Source organism: Gopherus flavomarginatus, chromosome 3 (genome assembly GCF_025201925.1).
Source record: "Gopherus flavomarginatus isolate rGopFla2 chromosome 3, rGopFla2.mat.asm, whole genome shotgun sequence".
NCBI lineage: Eukaryota > Metazoa > Chordata > Testudines > Testudinidae > Gopherus > Gopherus flavomarginatus.
Window position 1 is genome coordinate 70,154,511 of NC_066619.1, and position 19,578 is coordinate 70,174,088.

At 40.9% G+C, this 19,578-nt stretch overlaps 1 protein-coding gene across 2 annotated transcripts in view; it reads left to right on the forward strand.

The window, feature by feature from the left end:
• The window catches only part of MAN2A1 (mannosidase alpha class 2A member 1), a 200,208-nt gene that overhangs the window by 18,020 nt on the left and 162,610 nt on the right, over window positions 1–19,578 (forward strand). For both annotated transcript variants that reach the window (XM_050945620.1, XM_050945619.1), the window contains exon 3: window positions 4,162–4,306. In XM_050945620.1, coding sequence (XP_050801577.1) covers window positions 4,162–4,306 — 145 coding nt within the window. The remainder of the gene's footprint in view (window positions 1–4,161; window positions 4,307–19,578) is intronic.

Sequence of the window (19,578 nt, forward strand, 5' to 3'; positions counted from 1 at the left end):
TCTGTCCAGAGATGGGCCATTCTTTTCCCTCTTTAAGTCAGCTCCCTTGACCCAGTAGTCTGGCAGGGGTCGTATGTCCAGATCTCAAGTCCTTTATTCTAACAACATGGTTATTGGATTCCTATGCAAAACGTCCTGATCTTGTGAGGAAACCAAGATAGTTCTGTTGTAGTGCAGAAGGCCTTTCACTAAGAAATGCTATGCTGATCAGATGCAATTATTAAGTAATTTGTTCAAATAGGGAACTGAGGAGGAGAGAGACTAAGTGACTTACCAAGGTCACACAGGAAGTATGTGATAGAGTAAGGAATTGAACCTGCATCTCTCAAGTCTTAGGCTAGGACCCCGTCTGCTGGACCATCCTTCTATTCTGCTATCCCTAGCAATTGTAGAGATTTATTTAGGCACTATTTTTGCCTATCATATTGCTGTGAAGGACAGATAAGAGATCTTGGCAAAACAATATTGAATGGATCTTAGACTTTCATCCTCCTACTCATTAAAATTGGTGTCCATTACCTTTGACGGGAGGGTCTTAGAGATGCAGTCCCAGACAGCCTCATGAATTTTAAACCATATTTCTCAAAGAGAAGGTGGTACTGCCCCTCACACCAATATCTGACAAAAGTGATATTTGACTTTCATCTGAATAAGCTAACGTCAAAGCCTGTCCCTCCACCCCTGCCCCCATAACCCCATACCGTCCTTGAAAGGCAATTTTTTTCACCCTTTATGTCAGAACAACTTTAGATTTTACTTAGTCTGATTGGTTTTCTAAATGTCCTTGTACTGTTTGTGGCCTTCATAGAAAAATGTAATGGTCAAGTGATCTTGGTTCAGTCTGTGTAAGTGGAGAAGACTCAGCATCTAGTCCTGTTACAAACTAACTATTGATCCTTCTGTGCCTGAATGCCTTAGGGAATGCCAAAGGGATGACAGATTTAAAAGAATGTAGTTGATGTGTACCCTTAACTGAAATCTTTAGGGTTCTATGTGGCATTTGAGTCACACCTATCTTAATTGTATCTTCTTGACAATGCATGAAGAACAGATGAGAGTTTTGGGAAGACAGTGATTTAGTCTGAGTTATTGGAGCTCCTCAGCCCACCTTCTCAAGGATGTCATTGCTACCCTGGGGCTTTGTGGGGGAAACTCCATGTAGGAGGAACAAGTGGTTAATCTACCTGTGGAGACACTTGTTCTGGAACTGTATTGCCACCTGAAGCCACACTTACTGTCTCCCCTTGTGGTTGTAGAGAGTTTAGAAGATCTCTTATGGGATATGTGGTATTTATGCCTGTGCCTGCATGTCTTTAGGCAAGTGACTCCAGCAGTGTGTGCCTGGATGCAAACCAGCTGGAAAATAAGTTACTATAGATAAGTAATCTTTTGTTTTAGATTAGGTGAGGCTGTATTTGTTTTTGTGAGAAGGGACTGAATGATCAGTATAAACATTGTAAGCCGTAGATGTGAGGCTACATGGTCTTTACTTTATGCTTAGGAACATTCAGTCTCTCAGTGCTTATGTGGTCCTCAACAATATATTGAGTGCCTCACAATCAGTGAATTTTATTCGCACAATGCCCTTGTGAAATAAAGGCCAGCTGAGTGCATCAGCACCTGGGTGCATTGGACCTCCATGTCTTGGTCTTACCCTTAGTAGCTTTTAGGGTGTTAGTTCATTCACAGTACAGAGTTGTCCTCAGTGCGTAAGGGCCTTAGTACAATTGTACCTGAACGGTGAACCCTACCATGGTCTTAATGTTGCTTTTGAGTCTTGATTCTTTGTCCTTGTTGGGGCATAGTTTGTTAGTACCTCAGAGTAGTCCTTTTGTTTGTCATAGAAGCACTGTGTTTTGAATCAGAGTTGGAAGGGGTTAGGACTATTCTGAATTCCAGAGACCTGAATCAGTTTCTCTTTGTAGAAAAAAAATTTAGATTAATTCTCGTATACTTCTTAGGGAGCGTCTACATTAGCCTTTTTTCCCTAAAAAATTCCTCCTGTTTCTACTACTAAATATAGATCAGCAATTCAACCATAAATTTGTCTGACTGCTCAAAAAGAGATGTAGACCATACACTATATTGTTAAAATGCTGTCTGTTGCTGCTTGAGAGATCTAGGAATAACCAGCAACAATTATTAGTTGAATTGCATCTCTAGTATCAATATTGTGAAATTTTCGGAAAGGTGAGTCCAGTGTAGACAAAGCTTTGTGGCAGTCTAAACCAAACCACTTGACTGGTCTCTGTACTCTTGCTGTTGTCCATAAATTATAATATAGCATAGCATAAATGACAAATTTGCTGTGATCAGCCCAAACTGAGCTATCTTTATTTTATTTTATCTTAAAACAAAAGAATAAACCTTTTGAGTGATCAAGATCTTACTGCCAACAGATCTCTACGGATGAAATCCTGGCCCCATGTAGATAGCACACAATTTCATAAGTTTGACATCTCTGATTCGTTAGTGACAAGTCAGTTTTCTCTAAATTGATACCATCTTTCCATGAGTTTTGTTGTTTAGTCACATAAATTCTTATTGTGCTATGTAAACATTCATTCTATAAACTTTTTCTGAGATGGGATATGACTGGGATCAGATAATATAACTGCAACATTCCATTGTGGTTTGTTTCTCTAATTTTAAGTCTGTAAAGAAAGTTAAATCTGTGAGCTAGAAAAAGAAAATTTACTCAATGTGCCCTTAGACACACTAGCATATTGTTATAAAGAGAGTTTAAAGTAGTTTGATTTCTATAGATTGGTGTTAGTGCCAAAACCTGAGATCCTTGCTCGGTTTTTGTTAATGACTTTTTTAGGTTGCCTAAAGATAATCTTATCTGGTGACTGCCTATGCTTTAATTGTATTTTGCCTAACCCAAGCACCTGGAGAGTTGGCCCAAACTTAATAGAAGATTAATCTTTTGTATATGATTTTTGAATCAGCCTTTTAATGTTCTGTTAACTGTTTTGGTACTCTGGCCACAATATAAAACCATTTGAGGTTTTATGGATAATGCTTTCACGGAGTGCATTACTGATATAGACCTGAATTAACGACCTAAAATATTAAAAAAAAAAAACTTTTTGATTTCATTGCGAAATATGGGGATCCAGCTGAGCTCTCTTTGGAAATGGAAATAACTTATTTTTTTTTCAGAATTTGAAACCGTAAAGTTATATGTTCAAACAATGTGATATTTGCTCTTCCTAGATGATCTTTTTCCTTCAGTAATATGGAGGATATAAAGTTAATTTCTAACAAAATAAGTAGGTAACAGCTCTGTGTTTTTAAAATTGGTTACAGAGTAAAAACATGGTTCTCCAAACCCTAACTAGCAAAGTCAGATATAATTCCTGTAGTATGACCTCAACACAAGATTTTCTCCATAGAAAATTGTCCATTAGTGTCTAAATTCTGTAGGCACCTCATTTGAAGAGCTTCATTTACTGTGACCTCAATTATCTGAATAAACTTCGTATCTCTTGTTTGACTTGAGCAAGTATTTTACTAAGGAAGAGAGCAGCTACAGAATCAGCCTTAATTATATCAAGCAGCAAGAGTGTTTCCTATAGTTTTGACTGGACTTGGTCTTTTTGTTCCATCCCCCTTGTGTCTGCTGTCTTTGTAGACTCTTTACCTCATCTTCACATCACACCTGTCCTCAGACCATCCTCTTCTCTCTCCTCACTTGTTTTGTCCCCTCACCTTCTCCGTTCCCTTGACTTCCCATTTCATTAATCCCTTCCTAATAGATTCCCCCACCAAAAAAAATTATGGAACTAGACATCACATATGCCACCATCATGCTGGTCAATTTACTTGTGTTTATATATCCCTTTTCCCTACCCTTTTGTCTTTGCAGTTTAGATTGTAAGTTCTTTGGAGCAAGGACTATCTACTGCTGTGTATATGAACAGTGCTCAATACAATTAACCCTTGATCTTGATTGGTCCCCAGTCATTATCATACTAAGCATGTTTTGTGCTGCTATGAGTCAGATTGGTCTTCAGTTTTCTATTAAAATATATTTTTTAAGAGCAACAGCCAGAATTTAATACTGGACTTTAATGAACACAGAATTTTTTTAATATCGAACTATACGCGATATCCATTCTGTGAATTCATGCTGTACCTTCCTTTTACTCTTTTTAGATGTTGAATGTCTATGATATTCTTCCTTTCGATAATCCAGATGGTGGAGTTTGGAAACAAGGATTTGATATCACGTACAATGAAAATGAATGGGATGATGAACCTCTTCAAGTGTTTGTTGTGCCTCACTCACATAATGATCCAGGTAATACACTGCCATATGGATTTGAAATCTGGGTATTTAGCAACTTGAGTTAAGATATGTAGGACTGCAGCCTTCTTTTGGTGTTAGGGTTTGGGCTTTCCTGAATCATGCTACCTAGTGTGTTAGGTGTTGATTCACCAAAACATTTGAGCATGTGTTAATTTAGCCTATTGACTTCATTGGAACTACTAAATGCTTAAATCTGTGCATATGATTAATTATTAGCTGGATCAGAGCCTTAGTGGTGGCATTTTGCATTGGTATGTAGTATGGAATTTCTAGATGCTCACCACTGTTAAGTCAAATGGAACTACACATTACTGCATTAACTAAGTTCATTTTAATAAGATTTTTTTTTACCAGCATGTAGAATAAGAAAAATTTCAACTTTGATAATTGTTTTATTATTTTTAGTGCAAGCTGCCAGTAATTATTAATAGTCTTGTATCTTTGGAAGATGTGATACTGGGGAATCTAAAGTTCTCTGGTTTTTGTCTTCATTGCTCATACTTAAAGTGGTTAGCAAATGTAATTTCCTCCCTCCCCTGAGATGAGTTAACATTTCTAATGACTATGTGAAGTTAAAAGTTCCAGAGACCTATAAAGTTTATATAACAGAGCAATAAATGCAAAAGGCAACCTGTTCGGTACATATAACTAAAATTCAGGTAAGTTGCCCGCCGCAATTTAGATTTCTTTTCAGCAAATCTACATTCCATGCACCTGAGGGGAGAGTAGGGAAGAAGTAGCTTAAAGTCAGATACCTAGTGTTCCTCTGAAGGAGAAAGGGATGTATGTCACCATTTTTAGATGACCTAGGACTGATGGAGCAAAGGTCTGTTTTCAAGAACACCGTTTCTTGGTGAATTTGGAGAGAACCCAGCTCCAGCCTCAGTGTTTTGCAACATCTAGGGATGACTTTAGTGTAGAATCTCCACCATCTGCCACTACCATTTTAAACATTGTATCAACTAAATATATTAGTGGTTCTCAAACAGGTGTACGTGTACCCCTGGGGGTACGCAGAGGTCTTCCAGGGAGTACGTCAGTTCCTCTAGTTATCTGCCAAGTTTTACATCAGATTACATAAAATAACTAGGGAAGTCAGTACAAACTAAAATTTCATACAGAAAATGACTTGTTTATACTGCTCTATATACTCTACACTGAAATGTAAGTATGCTATTTATATTCAGATTGATTTATTTTATAATTGTCTACGTGGAAAAATTTTTTATACTGTTATAAACTAAAATGTGAATTTAAACCAATATAGTTCTACCAGTATAACCCTCTGTGTGAATAGTTATTCTGGAATAAGAGTTTTTCTGTTTTGCTTATGTTGTTATGAAGAGGTGTGAATTAATGTTTTTAAAAGAATAAGTGATGAGGAGGGAACAAAAAGCTACTTTTACTCCATAATATGCCCATACAAGAAGGCTATACCAGTATAACTGTAACACTTTCCTATGTAGACAAATCCTGAGAAGGTTAGCCCTGCTCATTGGTTTGTACACACACACGACTTCAGTTGATGAGGCGGGAGGGGAATCTACTTAGCACTAATTATAATAATTTGAATGTAACAATTTAAATAATTAAGCCTTTCCTACTATGTTTGTTTCCAAATATAAGTTTATTGATGAATTCTTTCTAAACAGCTTTTTAATATTTGTAATACTATGGATCAGACTGAAATATATGTGACTCATTTTGAAATTACCAGACACCAAGAAATAGCAGGTAATAAAAAGAATTCTTTATTTCGTATTGCATAATACATTTGTGATAGAAGTGTCACAAAAAACAAACACTAAGCACACTGTATGTTATCTAAATTATCTGATATAACATATTATGAGCTGCCCCTTCTTGTCTGTCTTTTTGCTAAGTACCTGTCATAAACAGATAGCTAAGGGCTAATGTTCTTTTACCTGTAAAGGGTTAACACAGGGAACCAAACACCTGACCAGAGGACCAATCAGGAAACAAGACTTTTTCAAATCTGGGTGGAGGGAAGTTTTGAGTGTGAGTTCTTTGTTCTTTGTCTTGTGTCTGTGCCCTCTCGGCTCTGAGAGTGATTTTTCTATCTCCAGGCTTTCTAATCTTCTGTTTCCAAGTTGTAAGTACAAGGATAGTAAGACAATAGGGTTATATTGTTTTTTTGTATTTACATGTGTGTAGTTGCTGGAGTGTATGCTTTTTGGATAAGGCTGTTTATTCATTTTCTTTTAAGCAATTGACCCTGTATATTGTCACCTTAATACAAAGACCATTTTATGTCTTTTTCTTTCTTTTTTTTTAAGACCTGTTGGAGTTTTTCTTTAGTGGGGACTCCAGGGAATTGAGTCTGCAGCTCTCCAGGGAATTGGTGGGAGGAAGAAGTCAGGGGAAAAATCTCTTTGTGTTAGATTTACTAAGCCTGACTTTGCATACCCTCTGGGTGAGGGGGGAGAGAGGTTAGATCTCTCGGTACTTGTGTTTCCAGGACTGGAAGCAGGGAATCTCCTAGGGTCATCCAGGGAGGAAGTAACAAGGAAACAAGGGGAGGGGGTTATTGCCCTTTGTTGTAAGACTCAAGGCATCTGAGTCTGGGGGTCCCCCAGGCAAGGTTTTGGGGAGACCACAGTGAGCTAGGCACTGTATAATTCCTAGCTGGTGGCAGCAATTACCAGGTCCACGCTGGTAACTAAGCTTGGAGGTTTTCATGCTAACACCCATATTTTGGACGCTAAGGTCCAGATCTGGGAAGAAATGTTATGACAGTACCCCACTGTGATTTCATAAACGTTCCCAGACATACTGGAGTAAAGAGTAGCCTGCACTAAGTGAAAGCACACCTGTAGTATGCATCAGTAGGGTCTACATGGACCAGTTAATGCTCAGCAAGTTAGTGTGCTTTAGAAATCATGTCCCACGTAGTGAGCACTGATGCACCATGTAGAAGAGCCCTAAGAGGACAGGCAAAATGTAATTTGGTACAATTTTTTTCAAAAATTGTCAGAAGACATAACTCATTCCTTTTATAGTCTGTATAAATAACAAAATGATATACACAGGAATAAAAATTAATTACAGTTTAAAGATTACAAGAAAGAAATGATTTTAAAACTTAACTGCCCTATTTGCCCTTCTTAACCTATTGCTATTTTGACTTTTTCTAGAATTTAGTTTTGAAAAAGGTACAATATTCAAAAGCTAATAAAAAGGAACTGAAGTTGTTTCTGCTCAGAAGCCTCTCCTTTTTTGCTACTAATGAATATTTCTGGAGCTGCCTGTTTGAGCCATATGCTTGATGGCTCCTTGCCAGTACTTGGTTTCTGAGTTTTTAAAATATCTTTCTGTGTTCTTTGAAGTTAAATAAAGGTGTTTCACTTCCTTGATCAACAAATTCATACCTAAAATGACCTTTTTTTTTTTAAAAGGTGTTCAGTACACAGATTTGAGTTTTCACATTCTTGGGGAAATGATTTGATTTAATCTTTCACCTACGTGATGTTAATTAGCCACAGTTCTGAAAAAAGCTTAGTTCAACTTTTAGTTCAATTCTAAAAACAGATTTCCTTTCTTCCTCAGAGTTCTGGGCTCTGTTGCCCAAAAATGAGCTGTGTTAGACCTTCTTATGGGGAGCATGTCCTAGATAATTAAGAGATCCCTAGCTTTGATACTTTAACAATTCTCACAAGATTATCTATCTATTCTTAGATTCTAGACATAGATTAATCAAGAATCAGTTGATTTCTGTCCTTTTTGAAAACAAAGCTAATAGCATACATTTTAAAGGAAAAACCAACAAAACAATAAAACTCGCAACAAAAACAAATGAAATGCTAGGAATTAAACAAAGTTAAATGTAAATATTGTGTGTTGGCTGGTAACTTAACAGCAGATGTCCTGATTCAGGAATGTTTTACTTTGTTTTAAAAGAGAATATATTTTCATTCTTAACTTTTAATGAAGTTTTAGTCTGGAAAAGCCTTATTGTTTTGAGTATGTGTCAGTGTGGATCCCAATGTGATGCACATTCATGTAAGAGCAGAACCTTTTGAAGAATTGTCTCTGTTGGCACTGCCTCATACTCCAGTGCAAAGGCATAAAGGCTAGAGTGGCCATGACCCTCCCTTTCTTTTTTCTTACCACCTATGACAGCAATCTGAAACTTAATGAATATCTGACCTGAAAGACTTCATTTCAGTTTTTCAACTCTTCTGTGTGAAACAAATTTCATCTTCACACTTCTGTTTTCCTCAGTTTTTCTTTTCTTTGGGAGGTCCTATCAGCTATCGCTTTGTGCATCCCTCTGTACAATGGAGGAAGATTCTGCATGCCAGTGGCCATGCCTCTTGGCAGACTGTAAATCATTAGGATTCAAACAGTGCCTGTCTTGCGACGGACTGAATCCCACCAAAGGTGGATGTAATTGGTACCTCTTCTACCTACAAAAGAGCCACATACCTGGTAGGTGCTCTATGTAAAAGTCCTTCTCAAGGACCTGCAAAACCAAGGATGTTCGGCTCATGTTTCTGCTAGAGCAGTGCATGTGGGTCACTTCAGTCCCTGAGGTGATAACTGCCAGTGTGAGTCTGGAAAAGACAGCATCGGCTAGCACTCCCTCAAGCATGCTCCAGACCCCTGGGATTGGACAATGAAAGGAAGGCTAAGAGGATGCTGATGAAGCTGGCACTAGCAACATTGACACTGAAAGCTTCAGCATTAATGAAATCTTTTGGCATGAACAGCCTGAAGCCAGCATGCCAAGCAATAAAGCCAGCATCTATGATAAGAGTGGGCTGAAATTTTTCAGACAAATAACTTATTTGCCAAAAAGGTAGGTAAATGCCTGAAAATGTTGATGAATTTGAGAGACATTTGCCAAATAGTTTTGGTTTAAAAAAAAAAAATTTTTTTTACTTAGGTGATGATGCTTATCTACAAATTTTATAAGCATACTCTCCACCCTACTATCGAAGTCATAAATGAAAATATTGACGAGTACTGAACCTAGGACACTGTCTTGTGGGACTGCAATAGATACACCCTCCCAGTCTGAAGCAGAATATTGAAAACTGCTCTTTGAGTACGGTCTTACAACCAGTTTGTACTCATCTTATAGTAATTTCCACTAATTTGCTTGTCTGAATGTCATGTGGGAATGTCAAATGCCTTATTGAAATCAAGATATATCATGTCTCTTGCTTCCTCCCCCAGCAAACCACTGGGGCCAGTTTCCTTTCCTAAGTCACACTCTGTTCCGAGAGAAGAAGCAGTTGCACACTCTTGATGTTTTCAGGGCCTTGTTTTATTATTTTAACAGAACCCAACTATGCAAGCTGTCCCCCTGGTTGTTTCTTGCTATAGTGACTAATCTAAAGGTCAAGCCATCTCATTTGACTATCAAAATGGATGAGAGAACATATTTTGCTGTGTTAGCAGTTAGCTGGTATACTGCTCCCATTGAACATCATGTTTCTGTCTCCACCACAGCACAAGCAACATCATCTCTCTGTTTCAGAAATGTGCCAGTATCAACAATTGGTAGAGCAGCAATATGGAGTAACTCACTGACCTTTGTCAGACAGAGATGCCAAGTCAGATGCCAAAGTTGGGAGACCTGTACTGCAATTGGAATTCAGCTGATACGAGACTCCTCATTCCCCGCCCATCCAGAGGTGATACTGCTTTCCAGTCACATACAGATTGGATCCAGGCTGACACATACTCAAAGAGATATTCATTACTTTCCCTGTAGTCCTCCATTTCTGATTTTTGGAGTCCTCTGCTATCATGGGCTTTGAATTGTGATGGAACTGAGGGAGGGTCTTGTATTATGCCTTTTGTGTCTTCACACGGGAGCAAGAAGAGGCAAAGGGTGCACGTGCAGCCCTGATGGACACTGCTATTCAAAAGAAGCTGATCTTATGCAGGTGAAGTGCATGCACACCTATTCCTATAGTGGGATCCACAGTAACTACAATATCTTGAAGAGCCATAGTTAGAATAGGGTGACTGTTCTCTTCCCTCTTCCAAAACCTTTTAAAAAAGAGAAAAAGCCTATTGTTACCGAAATGTCAGGTCTACCTAGCTGAGAGCCAATGACAACCAGACAGGGATAAGGAAAGATTGCTTTATTCTGCAGAAGAAAGGAGAGTTCTGTACTTTTCGTACAAAAAAACTCTACTCCATACAAAAACCAAGAATCTTTTATACATACTCACACACAGGCTTCGGTCATGTTAGCATTTGATTGGTGGTTAGCAAACCCTGCACTTCTGCAATCTGCTCAGCAAAAACCAGCTCTGGACCAGCTTCAACTGCCTCAAGACTGATAAGGAAAGACAGTTCAAAAGTTCAGGCTACTGTGTCCGTGAGGTGTCCAATTTCTCCTAATGGTTGCCAGCTATTATAAGGCTACTAGCTGTTCGGGTGGGCTGCTGACTGTCACACTGTTGTGCTCACATAACTCAGATTAGTGGATGCTGCCTATAATTTGAGAATTTCCTCTGTGCTGCTAAAGAGTCAGAAATTATGCTAAGAGGTTAGAGTTTATGTGCAATTTCAATTGTAATTTCTTGAAGAGGCTAGAAGCTTATACCAGGTATAACAATATTTGAGGCTCTAGGTAATTACATCTCTTGCCTGTGGCAGCTGTAACTGTGACCACCATGAATCCTGCATAACAAGTATCTTTAATAATTCTCATGAACATAGCATTTGAGTCTTAACAGTGATGATAAACTTTTGTCTAGACTGCTGACTATCAGTGTCAACAATAGGTGCATTTGAAATTGTGTGTGTGTAACGAAAGCTTGGGCCCATAACTTACTGTCAGAGTTCAGGATTTAAAGAGTTGGAAGAGATTACATCAGAAAAATTCAGAACAAAGGTTTCCCTTAGGTGCCATTGTTAATATTTAGAACTGTCCAAGTGTACAGAACAATTGAAGCAGTTTTCTGCCTTTTCAATATTTGGGACCTGTTGTCTAGAAAAGAGTTGGTTTGGTCTGCTCCATAGGGAATGAAGCACTGAGTCATTAACAGACCATCTATCAGCCATGTGTTCTTTTTATCTTAGCCCAGGCTTTTCACTAGACTAAATGTCCTACTGCTTATTTCTCACTCTAAAATTTCAGTTTGTGCCATAAATCCTAGGCTATGTCTTTACTGCAAAAAAGATGCCGTTTCTTTTTTCCCAGTGGGGTAGGTAAATGTGTATTAGCTATTGCTTTATAAAATCCCAGGGGGGACAAGACAATAATTTTACCACGGGTTGCTGGAAGAGGTTAACACTATGCTACCCCAACTATGGTTAACCTGGCTTGGCTACCTTGTGGTAAAATTACATTTTGTCTTCACTAGGATTTTACAGCGCAATAGTGAACATATTTTAGTTATCTTGCTGAAAATCCACCCTTTTTTTAGCAGTGAAAACAAACTATGGTAACTCTTACGAACAAATCAGATAGTATGAGTTATTGTCACACAGTCTGAGTTTATATTAACTTTTCATACAGTACTGTAAACTAATTGGCCTCTTGGTGACGAGATAAGCCTTACACTATATTATAAGAATAATAAAAATTCTTAGTTCTTATAGTGTGTTTATATCTGTAGGTCTGAGTTTTCCCACATTATGGATTGCAGGTCAAAGAGGGTTTATAGGGTTTTGTGGGAGTTCGTGCAAAAAAGTAAAATGGAGGAGAAAATGCATGTAGCCCCCTAATAGTGTTTCACTAGAAGGGCACCAAAGTATTGTATTCTGAGACCCCCTGCTAGTGGTTCAGTAAAGGATATGAGTGTGTGCAGCAGGCTGATAACACTTCTGCTAATAAAACAGTATTATTTATTATTTATTGGGGTAATTGGGAGGAACCCTAGTCATGGATCAGACCCCATTCTGCTGGGCTCTATGTAAGCACCCTGCAAAAAGATGTTACATGCTCCACAAGAGCTGCCTTATATAGGAGAACATGCCCTATTCAAATGTTGCTTATTATGTACAACACAAAGCATATAGATTGTGGAAAAATGTGTCCTTGAATTAGAACATTAGATATTCCTGCTGTAAATTTTAAGGGGCCTGAGGGCACCACTGAGCCTTACACAAAAGCATTGCATATGCTCATTTTTGCTGGAGCTCATTGATTTGGAAAGAGATCCTTTTGTGGAAAAGGACAGTGTCAGTTTGCTCCAACAATGGCTGAAAGAGAAGACAGGAAAGTGTGTGGAAAGCATTTTCATATAGATTGTTTAAAATATAGGGCATCCTAAAGTGCTGTAGGCCAGAAGTATGAAGCCTTCAGTGTTATTTCAGAATCCACAAAAGGGGTGGGCAAACTTTTTGGCCTGAGGGCCACATTGGGGTTCCAAAACTGCATGGAGAGCTGGGTAAGGAAGGCTCTGCTTCCCCAAAGCCTAACCCTATCCGCCTCGTCCCACTTCCCACCCCCTGACTGCCCCCCTTAGATCCCACGACCCATCCAACCCCCTTTACTCTTTGTCCCTGACCAACCCCTCCTGGGAACCCCTGCCCCAACCGCCCCCTTGGAACACCACCTCCTATGCAACCCCCCCACCCTCTCCCTGACTGCCCCGACCCCTGTCCACACCCCTGTGCCCTGATATCCCCCCTGGAATCCAACCCCCCAAACCCCTTTCAGAATACAGCCTTGCAGACATGGGCGGAGGATTCAGGAGGAGCAGAGGCAGCAGCACAGCCAGAGAGAAGTGACAGTTTCCCCTTCAAAGCTCTGCTTTTCTCTGGTCGGCTGTGCAGCTGCCCAGTGCTCCTCCTGAGCCCTCGCCTGTGTTCTCAGCGTTCCTGCCATCCACACCTCCCGCCTGCTCCCCTGAGGGTGCAGGTGAGCCTCCCTCCCTGCTCTCCTGCTCCCCACAGTGCAGCCCCCTCCTCTGTCGTGTCACGCTGAGGCTGCAGGGGAGGAGGGACAGCAGGGGAAGGGTTGGGGGCAAGTCTCCCCGGCCGGGAGCTCAAGAGCCTGGGCAGGATGGTCCCATGGGCTGGATGTGGCCCGCAAGCTGTAATTTGCCCACCTCTGATCTAGAAACTGGACATATATCAGTGAAAGGTAAACCTGAAGACATTTTTCAGTGAAAACTTAAGCCTCCAAAGCTGATCAAGATTTGGTTACTCAAACTGGCAATGTCAACATGAACTTTTTCAGATATCTTATTTTGCACAATGTACAGCACATTTACCAGAGAAAAATCATATTCTTCCCTGCATAATAGAAATGGCTTCAAAGGTTCTAAAGATGTTCAAGAGCTATCAGTGTCTGGTGCTGTACATTCATGACACTTTTGAATTGATTTGTGATTATGTGAGTTTCTGTAACTATCAACTGTTTTTTATGCTGAAATTAGATTATGCATGAAGTAAAGTGCTATCTTGGCTCATTTAATTATGAGCAGAAGTCAGGGACGGCTCCAGGGTTTTTGCTGCCCCAAGCGCCCCCCCCCAAAAGCTACGATCACGATCTGCAGCACTTCGGTAGAAGGTCCTTTGCTTTGAGTGGGAGTGAGGGACCTGCCACCGAATTGCTGCCTAAAAGCCAGACGAGCTGCCCCTCTCTGGTGTGGCTTCCCCAAGCACCTGCAGAAGTGCAGGTATTCATTAATGGTTAGTGATTGCCTTTTGCTTATGCCTTCAATAATTGATCTTGGTGGTATACTTAGCTTACCTTTCTGAGGTCTTTAGGCACATAAACTGAAGACTTCATTCTAAAGGTGGAGTATGAATGTTCTACCATAAACAACAAGGTCAAAGTATTAATTCAGAATGCTTGGAAATTGGTAGGTTGGAGTGCATAAAGGAAACTTGGAGCCATTTCATCATGTTTCAGACTCTGAGAGAACTGAGGAGCCAGATGGGAAACATTACAAAATTATGTCTGCATTTGAGTGACCTTCAAATTCCAGCTGTCATACTTCCTACCCCTTCCCCCAATAATTTGCAGAGAGGGAAAGAGGTGGCTCATCAATCCCTGTCTGTAGTTGACTTGACAGCACTAGCTGGGCCATTACAAAACATAGATTTGTCCAGTGGCAAGATCCTGCAACTGACTTTCTCTGCTGGAACTAGTAGATATACTAAAAAAGGTATACTCAGTTTTACTTGCAGAAGCCTTGGATTCTCATCCTAGTTTCTCTCTTCTGAGTTTATTTGTCTATGCTAGTAATGGTAAATGAGTGCTGTTGAGACTTTTAGACCACACAATTATATAGTCCATATACACCACATTTTACAGGAAAATCAGTTAAGAAAAGTTGATTTGTTTAAAAAAATTGTCATAATTTCTTTAAATTCCTCTACCTATAAACCTGACTTTGTTAGCGCTATGAATCTAAATGTATAGACTTCTGAGAGAGCAAAATCATTATTTGTATCTGTTTACTTTAAGTTTCATATGTACTGACTTTCCAGAACTAGAAACAAATGCTGGGGATCTTCTGGAAAGCTGAGAATTTCTTCTTTTCAGTGGTACAAACCCTGCATTTTTAGTCTTGAAGGATCGTGAAATAGCAGATCTTCAACCTCTTAATGACCTGGAACTTGAATGTTGCCTGTCTTACAGAAGTGCCATGAGACTGAAAGTTCCATATGGTGGGAAAAGGAAACTTTTTTTGGTGGAGGTGGCTGGTGAAGATGTTTAGAAAGTATAGAATTTTAGTAGTCCTAAAGAGGATGGTTTAGTGGGGGAGAATGTGGTAGAGGCATTTGAAAATGTGGGATAAATGCAAGTTATCACGTGAATCTTCAAATTATTGTGTGGCTATTACCTTCAGACTGTGTGTGTTTAACATATATTTAATTTCTTTTAAAAGGCCCCAACTTAAGCAAGCAAACAAAAAGGGTTCCTAAGGATTTAGGAGTCTAACTTTGGGCATCCATTTTTGAAGCTCTTGGCCATAGTCTCCATGTTTAATGTTACAGCTAGGTTTCATTTTGTGGCTTATTTTTAACCCTCTTATAACTTTGGTTAGTGAAATTGGATTGCTCTAAAAGTGAGAGATACTCTCTGCAAATTATTGGGGGTAGGGGTAGGAAGTATGACAGCTGGAATTTGAAGGTCACTCAAATGCAGACATAATTTTGTAATGTTTCCCATCTGGCTCCTCAGTTCTCTCAGAGTCTGAAACATGATGAAATGGCTCCAAGTTTCCTTTATGCACTCCAACCTACCAATTTCCAAGCATTCTGAATTAATACTTTGACCTTGTTGTGTATGGTAGAACATTCAGAGTTTGAGAATTGGTCAAACTGTGTTTGAGTTACCTTGATATGCAATTCTGTAACATGACTCGTAACTAGTTACATAGGATATACAGCACTGTAGTATAATGATTCTGACTGTTGTAAAAATAGTCTTCAGTAACAGTAAAACTGTCCTGTTTAAAAAAACAGACCTTGTTTCTGGAAACGTTGCCCACTGAGGAAGGTAAATAAGGTTCTGTCTCTTTCATGTCTTCAGTATTGCTCCATTTTAACATTGTTAGAAATTTTGAGGTCAGGCCCTCTGGTACAATGGGGCAGTTTTGTGCTGGTCTGTTAGAAAGCTGTTCTAAATCCAGGTTAACTAGCCCTAACTGAATTCTACTCCTTAGGAGGAATGTGAGGTGCCCGTGTTGCCCCTTCTCCCTCTGACTGGAAAATGGGGCATGGCTGGGGAAAAAGGTGTGGCCCGGGATCCCTTTCATAGATCTAATCACTAGTTGTCATAATGGTACTTTTGTGGTGTTGGCAACTGGTGGCAATTAGAGCAGTCCTTGAGCTGCTTTAATTTGGGCCTGGGGACTGTCTCAATGCTGACCTGCCCCAGGACTGGAGGAGTGCAAAGATAGCTTTGTCACCTTTTTCCATCTCCCCTTCACTTTCTGGGTGAACCTGAAGAGCATCTGTTTGTGATAATGATCAGTAATTTGTCAGTAATCAAGAACCAATTAATTGATAACCAGTAATGGTTAATCTTTTAACTGTGATTATATGTTTAACGAGAGGAGTTACTTTAAGTATGGATTAGTTTAATAAAAACAAACTTCAGCTTTGATTGGATTTATTGATTTAACAATTAGAAAAGGCAGCACATACACAGAGAGGCTTACAGTTACCAACAGCTATGGAAGATGTTTCCTGTAGTTTTGTGACAGCCTGCATCCAGTCTGCAGATGGTCTTACTTTTCCTGCGATTTAGGGGCAGTTATGTCCTTTTTACTCTTCCTCTGAATCATTCTGGTCCATATCTATTCCTTCGTTTTGGTACACAGTTGTTAAAACAGGCTATTTCCAGGGTTCTCTGTTCCATTGCAAATTTCCAACCATTTCAACACCTGTTGGTTAGTCACATAAGCCTTTTTTTAGACATTTATTTGTTTCATATCTTGTGGTTAGTACAATGCTGAGATTTCTCCTACAACAGCTTTCAAAACATGCTAAGGGTTACTGCTTGATAAAATTCCACTCTCTAAAGTTAGCTTCATCTTAATGGCAAAACATCCTGGGAGTCTATCAGGCAAACCTTAAAATATTATTTGGCTTATATTAAATATCAACACATCTAATGTTCCTCAACTGGCCCCCAGGATCTTGATAATTGCAATTTCATTTTTCTCCACTAGCAGCTTGACTTGCAAGTTTTGTTTTCTACTATCAGTATGTAGTAGATTGGAATCTTATAGAGCTGTGTAATCTATTGTGTATATAGTAGTTGTGAAGAACCAAGCCCATGATGATTAATGTAGAAATTAGATTAAATTCAAATGAAAAAAAGCCTTCAGTTTTTCCATAAAAATATTTTTGCTTTAGTACATGCAAATACCTAGCTATTCACGGACAAAGAACACTTCATTTACAGAGAGTTAAGCTTGCCTGGTGATATCTCGTGCACATCCATAGTGTCGAATTCAGCAGAACTCAAACATGAGAACCAGGAAATAATGAATTAAGGTACACAACCCTGCAACCTTAACTCCACACTCCTAGAGCGGGCAACAGCAACTGGGAATTATTTGCATGCACTCGAGCTACATTCACAGTGTTATGTATAGCTGTATTGAATGGAAGGGTTGTATAGAGCAAATTTGGCAGAGCTATGACTGTTATGAGGTGATCTGGGGGGGTTCTGCCCTTGTAGGAATATGAGTCCTTCTGTGTGACCCCACCCTCATGTATGTGATCAAAGGAAAGAAAATGCATGTGTACCTTCAGAGATTCAGTATACCTCATTTCGGTACTGTATTATGTAGGTCAGGGTGGGCAAACTTTTTGGCCTGAGGGCTGCATCGGGTTTTGTAAGTTGTATGGAGGGCTGGTTAGAGGAGGGGGTTGTGGCCAGGCACCCACCTTCTATCTGGTCCCTCCCCCTGACTCCTGCCCCATTCAAACCCTTGTTTGCCTGGACCCCTATCCACCCCCTCGCCCCCTTACCACCACTCCAGACTCCCCTGCCCTCTATTCAGCCTGCTCTGCTCCCTGTCCCCATACCGTGCTGCCTGGAGCATCGGTGGCTGGCAGTGCTACAGCTGTGCTGCCGCAACCAGCATGCAGCACAGAGACCAGGTCAGGCTCTGTAGCTGTGCTGCCCCAGGAGCTCACAACCCAGCTACCCAGAGCATTGTGCTGGCGGCAGAGTGAGCGAGCTGAGGCTGCTGGGGAGGGCAGACGGTATGGGAGGGGCTGGGGGCTAGCCTCCTGGTCCAGGCGCTCAGGGGCTGGGCAGGATGGTCCTGCAGGCCGTAGTTTGCCCACCTCTGATGTAGGTTGTGCCAATATCTGGGCATAGGAGTGGTCTTGCTATGGGAATTGTAAGCGCTAGGTGGGAGGTGAGTTTGCACTGCGAGTATAATGAAGGGCAAGTGAAAGTATACTTGTGTACATAAGGGTAAAGGTAGAGTTTCCAACTTTTCAATTTCTCAAAACTGGACACTCCAGCAGGAGCACCGGAACCTCCCCTGCTCCGCCTCTCTCCCCTGAGGCCCCATCCTCGCTCACTGCTCTCCCCTCTTTCGCCTCCCCCTTCCCCATTGCTCTGTTCTCTCCCATTCCCATCCTCCCCCAGCTGAGCTGCTTCTGCTTGGAAGGGGACTACTCGTCTGCCACCATGGAGCCAGGGCTGGGAGCTGCAATCTGACGCAGAGCCTGCCTTCCTGCCCATGAGATGCAGGTAGGAGGTGGCCTCGACTGAGCAGGGGTTGGTGCAGGTTGATGACGGGCGCCTCCCTTCCCCCCGCCTATTTTCCCTTAAGGCAAGCAGAAAGTTCCGGGACCCAGGTTCCTTCACCGCCCCCATTCCAGTGCCCCAGCACTACAGCTGTGGTCAAAATTGTATGGAACGCTCAGCTCCCCCCAGGAATCCTTCCCTGCCCAGCTGCCGGCAAAGAGCCAGGCCCTGCTCTCCTACCTCATGGGTGGCTTCTCCAGGTCCATTACAGTAGCCAGGCCAGCCCTGCTTGGGCCGGGGTAGAGCAGAACCAAAAGAGCCTCTGGCTGGACGCAGACTGACCCCTACCAGTGCTCTCTGCTCCTGCCTGGCAGGTGCTGCTCTGCCCTGGGCTCTGGCTGATGCTGCTGGGCCCAGAACTGCAGGGGGTTGGGTGCTGATGCTGCACTCCACCGGCTCTACACCCGGGGAAGCTGTTCCTCTCGCTCTACACTAGTTAAGATCCTGTGGTAACTGGACTTTTGGTGTCCGGTCCATACTTCTGACTGGAGACTGTAAAATCGGACTCTCCAGTCAAAAACTGGACACCTAGCAACCCTAGGTAAAGCGATTGTAAAGTGAGGTAAAGAGGTTATAAAACTTTAGCAGATGTGGAGTAGACTGTGTTTGAATAGAAGGCATCTATAGGTAGTTCCTGTTCAGCACAGTGTGAAGGCAGAATGTGACTGTGTGTTATGGGTATACTGGGACATGGTTCAGAAGGCGGAGTTAATGTTCTGTGGGCATGTATGTAGGCTTGCCAGTGTGGTCAATTGACCGGCCAAATAATGTCAGTTCACCACCTGTTTTTGACCACTGTCCAGTACTGGCAAGTATTCCAGCAGAAAGCCCAAATTTAGGTGGTGGCCTGTGTTTTAATTGCATCATCATGCCATGCATTATTAAGCCTACATAAATGTCTTGATTACTCACTTTTCTATATGCTAATAGCACCTTTTGGGAAAATGCTCAACTAATTGAAAGCTGAGCATCTCGATTGGCTGGAAATTTCTAGAATCAACATTATGTATTTATATCTTTATTTGTATACCAGGTCATCTAT